At 40.6% G+C, this 16,064-nt stretch overlaps 1 protein-coding gene and 1 non-coding gene across 3 annotated transcripts in view; both read left to right on the forward strand.

Moving 5' to 3' along the window:
* Window positions 1-5,303: 5,303 nt before the first annotated feature.
* The window catches only part of LOC109675964 (isoleucine--tRNA ligase, cytoplasmic), a 78,242-nt gene continuing 67,481 nt past the window's right edge, over window positions 5,304-16,064 (forward strand). The window contains exons 1-5 of one of the 2 annotated variants that reach the window (XM_074052429.1): window positions 5,304-5,419; window positions 11,208-11,333; window positions 12,028-12,184; window positions 12,445-12,564; window positions 14,576-14,658. In XM_074052429.1, the coding sequence (XP_073908530.1) occupies window positions 11,215-11,333; window positions 12,028-12,184; window positions 12,445-12,564; window positions 14,576-14,658 (479 nt within the window). In that variant the 5' untranslated portion in view covers window positions 5,304-5,419; window positions 11,208-11,214. Of the gene's footprint in view, window positions 5,420-11,207; window positions 11,334-12,027; window positions 12,185-12,444; window positions 12,565-14,575; window positions 14,659-16,064 lie in introns of those variants that run through there. The other variant, XM_074052430.1, reaches the window with a different exon arrangement.
* On the forward strand, window positions 8,552-8,684 carry LOC141416050 (small nucleolar RNA SNORA84). Its single transcript, XR_012440975.1, has one exon. It is a non-coding gene; the product is annotated as a small nucleolar RNA SNORA84 (small nucleolar RNA).

Consider the following 16,064-nt stretch of genomic DNA (forward strand, 5'->3'; position numbering starts at 1 on the left):
TAAGGAATTTGAATATCTTGCCCCTACTTATGACTTGGCCAGATATTCATGTCTTTCTAACAACCTGTCTACATACAGAGGAAAGAAATAGGATTCAAACAAAAGCCAGAGACTATGCTGATGCCATCAGCCCAACAAATACACCCCAGGAGCAGATGCAGTGCCTTATAAAGACCCTACTTGGGGGCTTTTCTGACTTTTCAGGACATAAGGTCTTTCTACTTCTTCACCCAGAAATTTCCCCTCCCTTTTTGTAACTTTTCCTGTCCCACTACAAGGAACTCATTTTCTATCTGCTTGTCTTCTGCTTTATTTTTCAAAGTTTTTTTTTCTTTTGATGCTGGGGTTTTGGCTCATGCTTTTGTGCTTGCTAGACAGGCACTCTAACACTTAGGTCATACCTCCAGCCTCTCTACTGTATTACATAAGCAATACTGTTACCTTTGGGTGTCTTATACTAAGAGTCACATCCCTTGTGGCATTGCCTACAATATGGTTCACAACATTGGCCTTACCTACAATCATACTATTTCTAGAAATTAAAATTTCTCCAACTCTTTTTATTCTAACTCCTCTTCATCCTTACTCCATAATTATAAATCATACTGCAACACTATTTCTAGCTATCAATACCTCTGTCTATAAGGACTGTGCTGGCTTTGCACACACATTACTTAGTCAGGATGCACTGCTTTTCCAGCACCTCCTACAGTGTGGCCAAATCTCTCTCTGACAGTGCACCCTCAATTAGGCCACACCCCAAGGGATGAATTTCTACCCCAATCCTATTCAGATGTTTACATAAACACCTTTTTTTATTCACTCCCTCAAATAAAATATATGCTATGTATATCAGGGCCCCATCTTTCAAGATGTCCAATTATAAACCCAGGCATTATTTGTGAAAAGGCTAATCTTATTTTGTGGCAGATCCCACCTCATCCTTCCTTTTCTGTACAATCTTGTATCTGAGACCTTTCAGTGTTGGGATCACTCACTACTCAAGACTATAATCAAAGTCTTTCTCTAAATTCTTCTGTCAGAGGAATAGGCTATAAGTTACACTTCCAACTCTCCAGTTGGTGGGAGCTTGCCTAAACAAGGTCATTGGACTTTGCCTCCAACCTTCCAACAGCAGTCTTACACAGAAACCACAATGTGCCCTCCACCTGATTTAACTCACTACCCATTAAAGTACCCCAATTTTTGGTATCTACCTAATCAAAACATGGACAGTGCTTCCTGTCATAAAAATAAAGGTTCTTTCTTCCCTTCTTCTCTTTCTCTCTTTTTAGAAGTTTTAGCAAGAATTTATTTTAGTAAATAAATCAGTTCTCCCCACCTTATGCATGGGGATATAATACCTATCATCAACTTTTTTTTGGTGGAACTGGAGTTTGAACTCAGGGCCTCACACTTGTTAGGCAAGTGCTCTACTGCTTGAGCCACTCCACTAGCCTCCTATTGCCAACTTTTAACTTCAGAATACAAATTTAATGGCATCATCAATCACCCATGCCAGTCAATGTGCCTCAACCCCCTTGCAGGACTTGGTCTATCTGCTACCTACCCTTTATCCTGCACAAATTAAAGACCCCCTCCAGGCTTCTATCAACATTATCTTACATTTTGCATCTCTCCATCTGTAGATTTATATTTTCTTTGTGGATCTTTAGCTTTCCTTTGCATGCCCCAATTGGGTAGGCACCTTCACACTAGTATCTGTCATGCCAGCCATCAAAATCCATCCCTCTCCAATTCCCCTCCCTGCCTATGATCTGCCTGGAAGAACAAAAAGAGAACCCATCACCACCTTATAGTCTTGGCCTCCCTCATACCCTGGGGATTGGAGTTACCGGTGTCTATTCTCTTCCCTCTCTGCTAAACATTTATCTGAAGAAATAGCTTTACAAATGACAGGAATAATTGAAGAAACTAGAAGGAAACAATTTCAATTAGACTCTCTAGCAGAGGTTATCCTCCAAAATAGAAGCATTCTTGATCTAACTGCTGCATAGGGAAGCACGTGAGCCATGCTAAAAGAAGAATGCTACTTTTATGTAAATCAGTTTGGAATTGTACAAACTAACCTTTTTTTTTCGTTTGGTGGTACTGGAGTTTGAACTCCGGGGCTCATAATTGCTAGGCGGGTGCTTTACCACTTGAATCATTCCACCAGCCCCCTGTGCAAACTGAGTTAAATGTGCTGTTAAAATGGACCAATGAATTAAAAGAAAAAGGGCTCCACTATGGATGGAATTTTTTAATTGGTTTTCTTGGCCTGGTTTTCTTGGGTAACTCCCTTTCTGGGACTTTTTGGCTGCCATTGTGTGTCTTCTCATTTTTTGACCCTGTATTATCCATTTCTTAGTCACTCTTCTCCAAAAAACCATACGATCTAATTAATAAAGAGCCTACATACTCTTAAAATCAACCTGGCCTTTCAAATGATTCAATTGTGGCACTTACCCCAGAGAGGCCTCCTAGCCTCTCAGAGACAACTCTATGACTCTACTCAGCAGGAAAACTTTACAGAAGAAGGACCTTCCTCCTGCAAGTCCCCTAGAGTAGGAGTTACTCTGGGTACGTTCCTGCCCCCCCAAAAAAAAATTGGTCCCAAAGATCTGGTCCCAAATAAGTCTGAGGGGGAAATTTAAGACCCCAATTAGCCTAACCTATCCTATTTTGTAAAGGACTCCATTTTGTCTGGCAAGAAAGCTTTTCTGTTTTTTCTGAACTCACGCAGAACTCCACTTGCATCTTGTTGACAACATATTTGACCTCGCGATGCCACAGAAAAGATTATACAAGCTAATAAACAACCACCCTGGCAAAACAAAACACTGACCACCCCAGCCACTTCCTAGAACAGCTAGCTGAACCGAAAAAAAAAAGACATCAGCAGTATATTCCTTATTGTGGTACTGGGGTTTGAATTCAGGGCCTACACATTGAGCCACTCCACCAGCCATTTTTTGGGAAAGACTTTTTCAAGATATGGTTTCAAGAACTATTTGCCCAGGATGGCTTCAAACAGTGATCATCCTGATCTCTGTCTCCTAAGTAGCTAGAATTATAGGCAAGAGTCACTGGCACCCAGCTTTTCCTGCATCTTAAGTGCTTATAAACCCCAGCCCTAACTTCATTCTGGGCTGACACCTCTTAGTATCAGCCCCTTTCCTCCCTTATAAAAGGAATAAAACTTTGCTTCTGCTTCAATTCTTGATTTTCTGTGAAATCTTTCACACCTGGCACACCAGCCTCATGGACTGGGACCTAACACTCATCTCTGCTCCATGTGGTGTCATTGGGCTGGTTCATCTGAGGATTAAGGATCTAGTTCTTAGATGGCCACCTAATCAAGGTTTATCCATAGGCTTCCTAAAAGCATGGCAACTAGAATCCAAAACTAAGTGTTCCCAGAGGCAGGAAGTGGATGCTGCCCATCTCCTAAGATCTGGGCCCAGAAGCAGGTTCAGTCACTTCTGTATTCTACAGGTCAAAGAACATAGCCTTAGCCAGGCACCAGATGCTCACGCCTGTAATCCTACCTACTAGGGGCAGAGATCAAGAGGACCGGTGTTTGAGGACAGCCCAGGCAAATTGTTCAAGAGACCCTGTCTCAAAAATACTCAGCACAAAAACAGGGCTAACAGAATGGCTCAAGTGGTAGAGGACCTGCCTAATAAGTGTGAGGTCCTGAATTCAAACCCCAGTACTGATAGTCTTTTTCTTTTTTTTTTTTTTGGTGGCATTGGGGTTTGAACTCAGGGCCTAAACCTTGAGCCACTCCACCATTTCTTTATTGTGATAGGGGTTTTTTTGATAGGTTCTCATGAACTATTTTCCTGGGCTGGCTTTGAACGGAGATCCTCCTGATCTCTTGCTTCCTGAGTAGCTAGGATTACAGGCATGAGCCACTGGTGCCCAGAAAATGGTTTGTTTTTGTTTTTTGGTGATACTGGGGCTTGAACTCAGGGCCTCACACTTGCTAGGCCTAGTAAAGGCAGGCACTCTATCACTTGAGCCACTCCACCAGCCCTTAATCTTTTTAAATAGTCTGCACAGTCTGTCTCACCCATGGCTGTTTTCCCTAGGCACACCTGTCCAGGCGCCTTCTGACTTGCTCCAGTCTGTTCTCTGAACAAGTGGCAGAAATCAATGGAACACAGTGGCAACTTGAGGAATGCAAAATCTTCAAACACATTCCGAATAAAAAGCTAAAGATAATGCAACTCATGAATACTAATGCTCAAGTGAGCAAAGTAATCGCTTTGGGGTGGAGTACGTGAAGTCTACTTACTCTAATCTTTGACACTTAGTAGGGCATACAATACAGTAACTGTTGAATAAAAGCCAATCAGACTATCAAAATGTTCTTAACTTACTAAGGAAGTGTTTTCTATTCTAGGCCAGATCATTTTTTTTTCTGTCTATAATGGGTGAAATACGCAGATGCATACAGAACTGCTCTTGATGTGTCAAAGTCAAATTTCCTTTATAGGTTTTGGTGCCAAGCGCCAGACCCCCTTCTGTTTTTAAGCAGCGGGTCTGGAAGGTAGCAGGCAGACGCATAGCAGTAGTAATATATAAGCAAATCATTTTATTTTTCATTACAGGAAGCATTTTAAAGAAAGTACAATAAAAAAGTACATAGGTACTTACTAGGTTAGTTGCACAGATGCCACAGTATAATTATGGAAGCCACTGCTCTAAGTTTCACTGTTAGAGATTATCAACCTCACTTCATTTGTTTTATTTTATTTTGATGGTACTGGGGTTTGAACTCAGAGCCCCACACTTGCGAGGCAGTCGCTCTACCTCTTGAACCACTCCACCAGTCTCCTTGTATGTTGGCTATTTGCCTTCGAACTGCGATCCTCTATCCTCCGGATCTCGGCCTCCTGAGTCGCTAAAATTACAGGCGTGAGACACGGGCGCCCGAACAAGATAGGATGTGATTTACGGTACAGTGAAATGCACAGATTTGCAATGTCCGGTTAGAGGAATACTAACTCATGTAAACAAGATAAAAACGTAAGTCTCTCCCCACCAGCCCAGAGGCCGGGAACTTTGGCAAGAGACCCGCTGCAGGGGCTACAAGAAGCCCAGCCGCGGCATCCACGGCTCCCGCCGCGCTCCCGTGATGGCATCCAGACTGCTACAGCCTTTCCTTTGGTTCCCAAAACAGCATTCCTAGCAGGCACTGCCATTCAGGATCCGACAGTGGGCGTGGCCGGAGCCCGAGCAGCCAATTGCCACCTGGGTTGTTCGTGGGTGTTAGACTGCGCGCGTTGATTGGCCAGCGTGCTTCTTCCCCTGCGCCGCGGGCTGTCTGCGTTGCATCACCTCTAGACGCCCGGCGCAGCTGCATGGCCTCGGCTCTCTGCTAGGTTTCCTGACTTACGGGGTTCTCCAGGTAAGCCCGGTCCTTCAGGTGTGTCCGGTCCTGCTCACGGTCCCCCATCCCCAGTTACTGCCCGCAGAGGCTAGGATCACTCCCACGTTACAACCCCGAGGCGGTTGTACACGATTTTTTAAAAAAAATGCTTCTTCAGGGCCTACCATGCACGCATATCTACCTTTGCGTGCATATATATTTGCAAAGAGAAGAACTAGAGCTGTAATATAGCGCTGCAGAGCCCAGCCGAGCATGAATCCTGCCCTGACTTCTTGGGCTAGGGCTGTGATGTGCAGAGTTCCTCAGCTGCATCCTGGGACCATGGTGGTCTCTGAGCACCGTGTTTGTGAGAGTTAGAAATTCAGAAGGTGGGCGAGGATACTGCCAAGTCCAGGTATTGCTAAGGACTATTCAAGGTTTGAATCTGAAGCCTTAAGCGCCCCCTTTCCATGCCTGGTTCCGTGAATGCGCATTTATCGCTGGGAGCCTAGGGCCTACAGGGGCTATGGTGGCCTCCCTGCCCTGGGCTTATTCAGTCTCATAACACAGTGGCCAGGTGCACAGTTCACCGGGAACACAGGAGAAAGACAGCTTTTCAGTAGGATTTACGGGTGAGAGAAGGAGAAAGCTCGTCAGGAGATACCTTGGGGCTTGGGCCTTGAAGATGGGCAGAGAACCACACCTGCAGTACTGCAGGATTTGGAAGCATCCCTTAGGTTGCTCAGGAGATGAGTAGCCATGGTATTACAGCTTAATGTGTGTATGGGAAATAGCTGGGAGGTGCACTTTGCTTCCAGCCTTATGGATTTATGGCTTCCTTTTGTAATGAGGTAGGGAAATGAATAGAAATTTCTTACAAATAATATGGCACATATAATATAAATTGATACATCTGGGATTTGCTGTTTTCTTTTTCAATGCTCATAAACACACACACACACACACGCTGTCTGCACCTGGGATGGTGTGCTATGAGTTATGTCTGTGATGTTTGCATCTGTACTGAACATGTATAGACTATTTCCTTAATACAGTATAACAACTGTTTACATTAACATTTAACATGTATTGGTATTATAAGTAATTAGAGATGATTTAAATATGTAGGAGGATGCATGTAAATTATCCTAATCTCCTTGTGGATGCTGAGGTTTTGTTTTTGTTTTTGTTTTTTTAGTGGTACTGAGTTTTGAACTCAGGGTTTCATGCTTGCTAGGCAGGCACTCTCACCTGAACCACTCTGCCAAACCGTTATTGTGTTGGGTATTTTTTGAGATAGGGTCTTGCAAACAATTTTCCTGGGCTAGACTGAAACTGAGATCCTCCTATCTCTGCCTCCCAAGTAGCTAGGATTATAAGTATGAGCCACCAGCACCTGTTCTGAGCGGTTTTTGTTTGGTTGGTTGATTGGTTGCCTTGGTATTTGGCATTCCTGGAGATCCAACCTAGGGTTTTGCAAATGCCAGACTTCATGCTAGTCTATCAGTGACCTACAATCCTAGCCCAGGGAAACTATATTTTATATATTCACCAACTTATTACTTTTACTGGCTGTGTGGTATTCAGTTTATTGAGTTTACTTTAGTTATCTTTAAATTGTTTTCCATTGTTTATAGAAATAATGCTTCCATGTGCCAACCTAAATAACAATGAGAGGGAGCTCCTCCAAAGAATAATGACATTTCTTTGGGAGTAGTAGAGCATTGCAGTGGGAATATACATGTCATAGCAAACTGTGGTCATGTTTTAGGAGGTCCAGGCAAGAGGACTATTTAAAGAGAAAGAAAAAGGGACAAATTTGTGTAAGCTACTAGGATACAGAATCCACTGGTCTTGGAGACCCAAGGCAGAAATTGGTGTTAGCTCTTTGGTGGAGGAACCATTCCTGGGCAAGTGTTCTGTCAAGAGCATCTTGTCTGATATATTTATTTATCTAGGTGCTGGGAATTGAGCCCAGGGCCCCAGCCCCTCTTTTGAGCATTTAGAAAATCCTTGAGAAAGAACTTCAGATGTGCTCACTCCCCCCTAAAGAACCCCAGCTCAATTTTGTCTGGATCTGACCGGAAAGCTTTCATCTTGGTATCATCAACTTTCTCACATGAATATCTGTGTGCAGAATTCACACATGTTAGCTGTTAATAAAGTGAGAAAAGGCTTGGGATGGGCCTCCTGTGGGGTTAAATTTGATTAATGTGGCCGGGTGTAGCTACTTGGGAGGCTGAGATCAGGAGGATCAAGGTTTGAGGTCAGCCCTGGTAAATAGTTCTCAAGACCCCTTCTCCAAAATAACCAGAGCAAAATGGATTGCAGGTGTGGCTCAACTGGTAGAGCACCTGCTCTGTAAGTGTAAAGCCCCAAGTTCAAATACCAGTTCCACCAAAAAAAAAAAAAAAAAAAAGATTAATGTAACAGGGTAGGAAGACTGGGTATGCAAAAGGAGAAAGGAACTGAGAAACAGACTTAGAGGTAGAATGCCCATGTGTTAGTAGGTAATTGGATGAGGTCATCATTTCGGTAATATCAAGATACTCTCAAGTGTCGAGATAATAGATAATGGGAAGAGTAGTGGAATCACTGAAACTGAGTTAAAAAAGAGAAATCTGTTGTAGCAATTATGATCCTTAGGTTTGCTTGTTTTGGGGACAACCTTGCTATGTAGCCTGAGCTGGGCTCAAACTACTGAAACCTTCCTACCTCAGCCTCCTGAGTGCTGGTATGATAGGTGTAAAACACCAGTCTCAACAAGATTCTGAGATTTTACGGCCTGCAAAGTGACTCAAATGGTAGAGTGCCTGCCTACCAAATACAAAGCCCTGAGTTCAACTCCCAGCAACACCAAGGGAAAAAAGGGAGGGAGGGAGTGAAAAAGGAAGGGATGGAGAGATGGAATGAAGGAAGGAAAGAAGGAAAGAAAGATCTTGAGATTTTTTTTAACCAGAATGTTTCAGTATGCTTTTTCAAGGTAGGTTGAGGTACTCAAGTGGTGGTTCAGGAGTGTAGTCTAGGAACTTCTGAACTGGAAGTTGAGGCAAAGGTGGCCCAGGGAGTTGTGAAATGGTGAAGGGTAGAAGGCCTGGAATATATTAAGACGGAAGAAAAGGGGGAGACATCCTTGTGCATAACTGGAAATGTTCACCTGCCCCTCCCTTTGCCCTGTGGTTGCTGGAGACTATTGTTCAGGTATGACTGTCCAGTGGATACAGTGGGCTAGAGCAATCCTGTGATTTATGCATGACTGCTGTTTCTCCTCAGCAGCTGCCATAGCCCGATCATTGGTACATGGTTCTTCCTGAAACAGTCAAATACTGGGTCTTTGAATTTGACATTGTACTGGGGATTCTTAATCTTTTAAAGTGGCAGAGACACCCTAGAAAATTCAGTGAAAGAAAGCCATGTGCCCTGTTCTCAGAAACCTTATTTTCTCAAAAAGAGACAAAGCTTGATTAGATATTGTGAATAATTGTCAGAACCATATGAGAGTGGTCAAACTTTGGTCTTAATGCTAATCTAGGGATCTTGGTAAATGCAGGTTCTGACTCCAGGGTCCTGGCTGGGGATAGTGAGTCTATATCTCTAATGAGCTCCCATATACAAGAGCCACCACAGAGCAGATTAGAAGTCACAGAAATGAGTGTGTTGATATCTAAAGACCTATTAGCCTTTTTTTTTTAACCTTTTATAACAGTAAATTTTTTTTATTTATTCATTTATTCATATGTGCATACATTGTTTGGGTCATTTCTCCCCCCTACCTCCTGCCCCCTCCCTCTCCTCCCACCCCCTTAATAAGAACAATAATATTAGTCTTATTGTACAACTGCATAATTTCAAGTTGGCTTCTGATTAAGGTAGCTGCTGAGCCAATCGGACCCTTAATAAATCAGTAAGGCAGAAAATAGTACTTCTTTCCATCTTTGAAAGGCTGGAAGTTGTAATGACAGTTGAGGCAAAATGCCTTACAACTTCTATTTAATATTGTTCAATGGTGTACTCTGATTGGAAATGGCTATGTTAGTTAAATGACCCACCTGTTCTTGTTTTCCTTTTAACTTATTAAAAAAAGAACTTTAAGATATTCTTGCATCTGAAAAATTAATGAGAATAAAAGGAAAGATACTACTTATCACAAATGTTTTTGACAGCCTGAGTCAATTGCTATGCTTATACTGTTTTGCTTTCATTGCTTTCAGAGTAGGTTGAAATATGTGGGGCTTCTTTCTCCTAGAGACAGTTATACCAGACTGTTGTGATTTTTGAGTACTAAAGGTTTTTCATGTTCTTTGTTTTCTCATTATTAGTAATCCTGTTCCCTAATCAGATGTTAGCTTGCAAATCTGATCAACAACTTATTTAGATTTTTTTTTTTTTTTTGGCAATGTTGGGGTTTGACTTCAGGACCTTGTGCTTGACAGGCTGGTACTCTACCACTTGAACCACACCCCTAGCTCATTTAGAATTTTAAATAAGAATAAATAGGCATTGAGGAGGAAGAGAACCAGGCACAGTGGCTCATGCCTTTAATCCTAGCTACTTGGGAGGCAAAGATCCGGAAGACTGAATTTTGAGGCCAACCCAGGCAAAAAAGTTCAAGTGACCCCATCTCGGCTAATAAAAAACTGAATGTAGTATTAAGTCCCTGTCATTCTAGCAATAAGGGAAGTACAAATGGGATTGTAGTACAAACCTGCTTAGCAAAATGCGAGATCTTATTTGAAAAATAACTAAAACCAAAAAGGGCTGGGGGTGTAGCTCAAGTGGTAGGGTGCCTGCCTAGCATGCACAAGTCTCTGAGTTCAAACCTCAGTACTGTCCCCACTCCAAAAAAAGACAAACCAATTAACAAAACAGCAAAGGATAAGGCTGGGGGCTTGGCTCAAGTGGGAGAGTACCTGCCTAGCAAGTGTGAGGCCATGAGTTCAAACCACAGTACAACAACAACAAAAAAAGCAAAGGATAAATAAGCATTTATCCAAAGAAGCTACACAAATGGCCACTAAGCACATCGAAAAAGATACCAACATCATTAGTCATTAGGGAAATATAAATCAAAACTGCAATTACATACTACTTCATCCTCTCTAAAATAGCTGTAATTCAAAGGTAGACAATAAGGAGTGTCATGGAGGATATGGAGAGGTTGCCATCCCTGTTCATACAGAGTAACATATGACCCAGAAATTCCACTCTTAGCTATATACCCAAGAGACATGAAAATGTTTGTCCACATGGACACTGTACCTGAATATTCATAACGCGTTCATCATAGGAGCCAAAAAGTGGAAACCATCCCAGTGCCTAGGGAGTGATGAATAAGCAAAATGTGGCATTTCCAAACAATGGGATGTGATTCAGCTATAGAAAGTAAAGAGGAATGAATAATGTTACTGCATGGAAGAAAACATGCTAAGGAAATGAAGCCAGAAACAATAGGCCACATACAGATGGTTCATATAAATCTTACCATTTATATGAAACGTCTAGAATAGGCAAATCTTTATAGAGTCAGAAAGAAGATTCGTGATTGCCAGGGGCTAAAGGAAGAGAGGATGTGATTGCTAATGATTGGGGTGGGAGGGATTGAAAATATTCTGAAATTAGATAGTGGGGATGATTGCACAATTTTGCAAATATACTAACCACTAACTGTACACTTGCAAAGGGTGCACTTTGTGGGATGTGAATTTAACCCAATAAAGCCTTTAATGTTAATGCATTTATAGAGATAGTGGTACATACACTCATTTTAATATACTATGCTGCTATTCCTAGATTTATCTGTGACAAGTAAATTTGATTTCTCTTACAGCAACAGAATGGTTCAACAAGTCCCAGAAAACATCAGTTTTCCTGCTGAAGAAGAGAAAATCTTGCAGTTCTGGTCCAAATTTAATTGTTTTCAAGAATGCTTAAAGCAATCAAAACATAGGCCAAAGTATGTGAATTTCTTTGGTGAAGGTGGAGTTTTTTAGAGTAGTCATTTCTTAGATTGAGTTCCACTAAAGCAGAACCCTTTATTCATCATTGTGTTCCCAGAGTCTCCCAGCTTTCTATATAATGGATATTTGGAAGCAGATAAACTTTGAATGTGTGAGTTTTTAGTTATGAGGACAGTTTTAAGAGGTCATCTGAATAGAGTTTCTGTACCACCCTCTTCTTTCCCACCTCTATCATCTCCACTCTCACTTAGCACTGATACCTAAGTGTAAGACTCCATACATATCTTCCATACAACTTCCTGCCTCTAGTCTCCCTTTACCTAAAAGTGTAGTCCTTTAATCACTGTTTTTATTATGTCTTCTCTGCTTAAAAACTTTTATGAGATAGATGTCTACTGCCCTGTTTTACTAATGAGATAACTCAGGGTTAGGATTAATAACTTGCCTTATGTCATGGAAATAACAAATAAAAAATGGTTAGTAGAATGGCAATCTCCACAGCTCTGTCATAACTAGCAGTCTTTCTAAAGGTAGGACCTCCAGTAAATATCTAACTATGTTTGAATTTCCTGCTCTTCCTGCTTCACTTCCCTTAAACACATTACTGTGATAGAGCTATTTATACAAAAATGTTGTCCTAAATTTTTGCTATTTTAAAATGAGTTTAATTGTTTTTATTACTTCTGATAGATTTACCTTTTATGATGGGCCTCCTTTTGCAACTGGACTGCCTCACTATGGACATATACTTGCAGGAACAATTAAAGATATAGTTACAAGATATGCTCACCAGAGTGGGTTTCATGTTGACAGAAGATTTGGATGGGATTGCCATGGCTTACCTGTGGTATGTTTGAATCTCCAGCCTTCTAATGTTCTGATATTTTTATAAGCATTACATTTCATCATGTAATGTGTTAATGTATGATGGATTTTAACTATGTCAGACTTCCTTTACTTCATTTCCATAATATTATTTATAGTTCATTTTCTCTGTAGATTTTCTGAGAACTAATGTTTTTTTAAAGCTGTTTTATTTTCTAGAGTTGTTTCATTGTATCTGTTTGATAAGGCAGGGATGTTAATGATCTTACCACAAATTTTCAGGAATATGAAATTGATAAGACGCTGGGAATCAGAGGACCAGAGGATGTAGCCAAAATTGGGATTGCAGAGTATAACAATCAGTGCCGAACAATTGTGATGAGATACTCTAGTGAGTGGAAGGTATGTGGGTTGTTTTCAGTAGAATCAACAGAAAGTTTGGGTTTTAAGTGGGAATTGAAATAGTTTATGCTCCTTTGTGCTTTATATGAGATGTTCTCAAAAGTATGGTTGTCCATGTGAGGTCATGACATAGAGGGATTGACCCTCCTCTTTATGTTATGTGTACCTGGACAGGCTCCTTAGTTTCCACCTCCAACCCTGTCAGCCTGAACTAGACCCTCATTTTTCCTAATTTCTTTGTGCTTGATTGGTCTTCCATACTTAATCTCCTGCCTGCCCACAGTATGTGATGAGAATAACACTGTTCTTAGCAAACAGACTTAAATAGTCCAGTGTAACAATTCATAGTTTTAAAAATTCAAATTGACCTCTTTTTGTTATATTAATTTGACTTCTCTGTTGCCCACTACTTAGTAATAGAGCTCCACAGCTGCAGTATTCCTGCCCTCTTATTTTTCTGGGCTTGGGAACAAAGCTCCCTGTTTCCTCTCTGCCACCTAGACTAGCTTGGTGTGTCTGTATAACAAAAGCATGTCTGCCTTTACCTTCAACCACTCAAACTGACTCTTCTTTAGAATTCCCTAGTCTGCCAATGGATATTCTCTGGTCTTTAAACATTAATCACCATGATCACATCAGGCACCAAATCCTAGTGAGTTTTTCTTCACAGTATCTCATTGTTTCATTCCTACAACCTTTCTCTAGCCTGTCCTTCACCATCATCTTTTCTAAAACAATCTTCTAATCAGTTTCTTCCTTTTTCCACTCAGGCTACCACACTCTCTCTCTCATGACACTGTTCCTCATGCTGTTCTGTCCATAAACCTTGAGTAGCTTCACTTCACTGGCATGTAAGATTTGATTTCATCAACATGAAAGTGAGAGCTCATTTCTCCCTCAACTTTCTTACTTGATCACTAGTAGGGAAAAATCGTGATTAGTATGAGTATAAGCCTGAATATAGGCCTTTTCTTTTTTCTCTTTGAAAAAAAAGTTTGAACTTTCATTTTGAAATAGTTTCTTATATATTAAAAAATTGCAAGCATGGTTTGAAACACTTCTCTACATTTTTCTTCCACCTTTTCCAATTGCTTACATCTTCAGTAACATATATAATTGCAAAAGCTATTGCTTTTTATTAATGTTGATAAAATATTGCAGATCTTATTTGAATTTCACCAGTTTGTCCCACTCATTTTTATTTCTGTTCCAAGAGCCAATCCAGGATCACCCTTCTGCATACTTTCTTTCCATACAGAACATAAGAAAAAAATCTTCCTTGTCTTTTCTGACCTTGCTGTGTGTTGGTGTGTGTGGGTGTAGGTGTGTGTATTCCTGGGGATTGAATCCAGGGCCTGATGTGTGCTCAGCAAATACTCAACCACTGAGCTATACCCCAGCTGCCACCTTGTCACTTAAAGAATGCAGGCAAGTTATTTTATGGAATGACCCTCAATATCTAATATTTCCTCATGATTCAATTTAGGATATGCATTTTGGGTAAGCATATCTCAAAATTGATGTCGTGCCCTTCTCAGTGTATCATGTTATGAGGCATATGTTGTTGCATGTCTCATTAATGATAATTTTGCTTAATTAATGTGCTACCTGTCAGGTTTTTCCTTTGTAAAGTTGTAGCTTTTTCTTTGTAATTAATAAGTATCTCATAAGGCATATTCTTTGCAAATATTCATATGCTACTTTCAATAATTTTAGCATGACTGATGATTCTTGATAGTAAAGTTATTTCTCTGGTGTTTGTCAAATGGTGGTTTTGTCAACTTTCATACATAAATATTTATACTTACAAATCATAGTATTTGTATATAGGTGGCTGCCAAGACAACTAACTGGCTTTTAATCTTGCATAGTGAGTTGTTTGAAGTAGAAGCTGACTTGAACCATTGATTGTTGTAATTTCTCAAAATTATGTGTAGTGATAGTAGTAAAACATGGTAGACAATAATAAATACTGTTTCCTAATACTGCTTTAATATTCATACTTTTAAAGTCTACTGTGACAAGACTTGGCCGATGGATTGACTTTGACAATGACTACAAAACTCTGTATCCACAATTCATGGAATCTGTCTGGTAGGTTTATTTAAAGTTGTAAATATGATGAATATTCTGTTGCATTAGTCAGTGGAAAGGTGTGCTAGAATGAATTAGTTACTTGTTTGGAGGAACAGGTGTTTTTGAATTCAGAAGATTTTGGACTTGAGAAATACAGTAGGGCATGCATATATTTTGTAGCACATAAGAGCCCCAGTAGACTGAACAGCAGTATTTCTACGTCATTTACTAGAATAAAGAATATAAATGTCCTAATGTCAACTAAAAGTTTCTGTCAAAAAAAATATTTTTGTCAGCATCCTATGTTTGTGCCAAACTTAGGAAAAAATGGTTTTCAGAAGTTGGTTTTTTTTTTGTTTTTTTTTTTTACAATGCTGAGGTTTGAACTTGCTAGAAAGGTGCTCTATCACTTGAGCCATGCTTCCAGTCCTTCAGAAGTGGTTTTATCCAGAAGTGGAATTAAGCATAAGAGATGGTATGCTTGAATTTAATGCTGAAAGAAGTTATACAGTAAAGTCACCATTCCATAATAGTTCCAAATGAAATTTCTTTTTACCATCATAAGACAACAGAAGCAGGGCCAATTTGATAGGTGTTTAAGTTGGACCTCCTACAGTTGTCTAAGAATCATTGCAGAGCACACAGGGAACATCAGTATTGTTGCAAACTGCCTAAGGTATATGATTCAGTCTTTTAGTAAATTATGCATACAAGTATAGGTACAAGTAAGTTGCAAAGCTGTTTTATGTTTGTGATTTTTTTTTTTTTGCACTGGGGATTGAACCTAGGACCTTCCAAATTCTACGCAAACACTCTACCACTGAGATGGTTTTTTGAGACAGGGTCTCAGGTAGCCCAGGCTGGCCTCAAACTCATAATCCTCCTGCCTCTGTGACCCAAGTACAGGTGTGTACTGACATGCCTGGCTGCAAAGCTGTTTTGTCAGATTAACTCCTTTACATTGCCTTGTAGCTGCTTGTGGCTCTTATTTTCTTCTTATATACCTTCTCACATTTCTCTTAGCTTAGGATCTGTTGCAGATGCTTGATGTAAGTCCTTTGAGGTGCTAGATACCCTGGGAAAGTTCTTCAGACCTTCCAATTATGACCTCCTCCTTGGGATCTATTTCCAGGCCCACTTATCCCAGAGTGGGAAGCCAGTTAGATGCTCTGGCATTCGAGACTTTGGATAGAGGGATCCCTATTCACTGAGCAGGTGAAGTTCCCACAATTAGAGCATGTAAAAATCTTATTTTGCCAGGCATGATGGCACACACTTATAGTCTACTTGGGAGTAGACTACTTGGGAGCTGCTTGGGAAGCTGATCGCTTGAGCCTAGGCGTTCAAGTCCAGCCTGTGCGATATAGCTCAGTGATAGAATGCCTGTCATGTACAAGGCCCTAGGTTTGATCTCTGGTATTGCA

This window comes from Castor canadensis, chromosome 13 (assembly GCF_047511655.1).
Source record: "Castor canadensis chromosome 13, mCasCan1.hap1v2, whole genome shotgun sequence".
Classification (NCBI taxonomy): domain Eukaryota; kingdom Metazoa; phylum Chordata; class Mammalia; order Rodentia; family Castoridae; genus Castor; species Castor canadensis.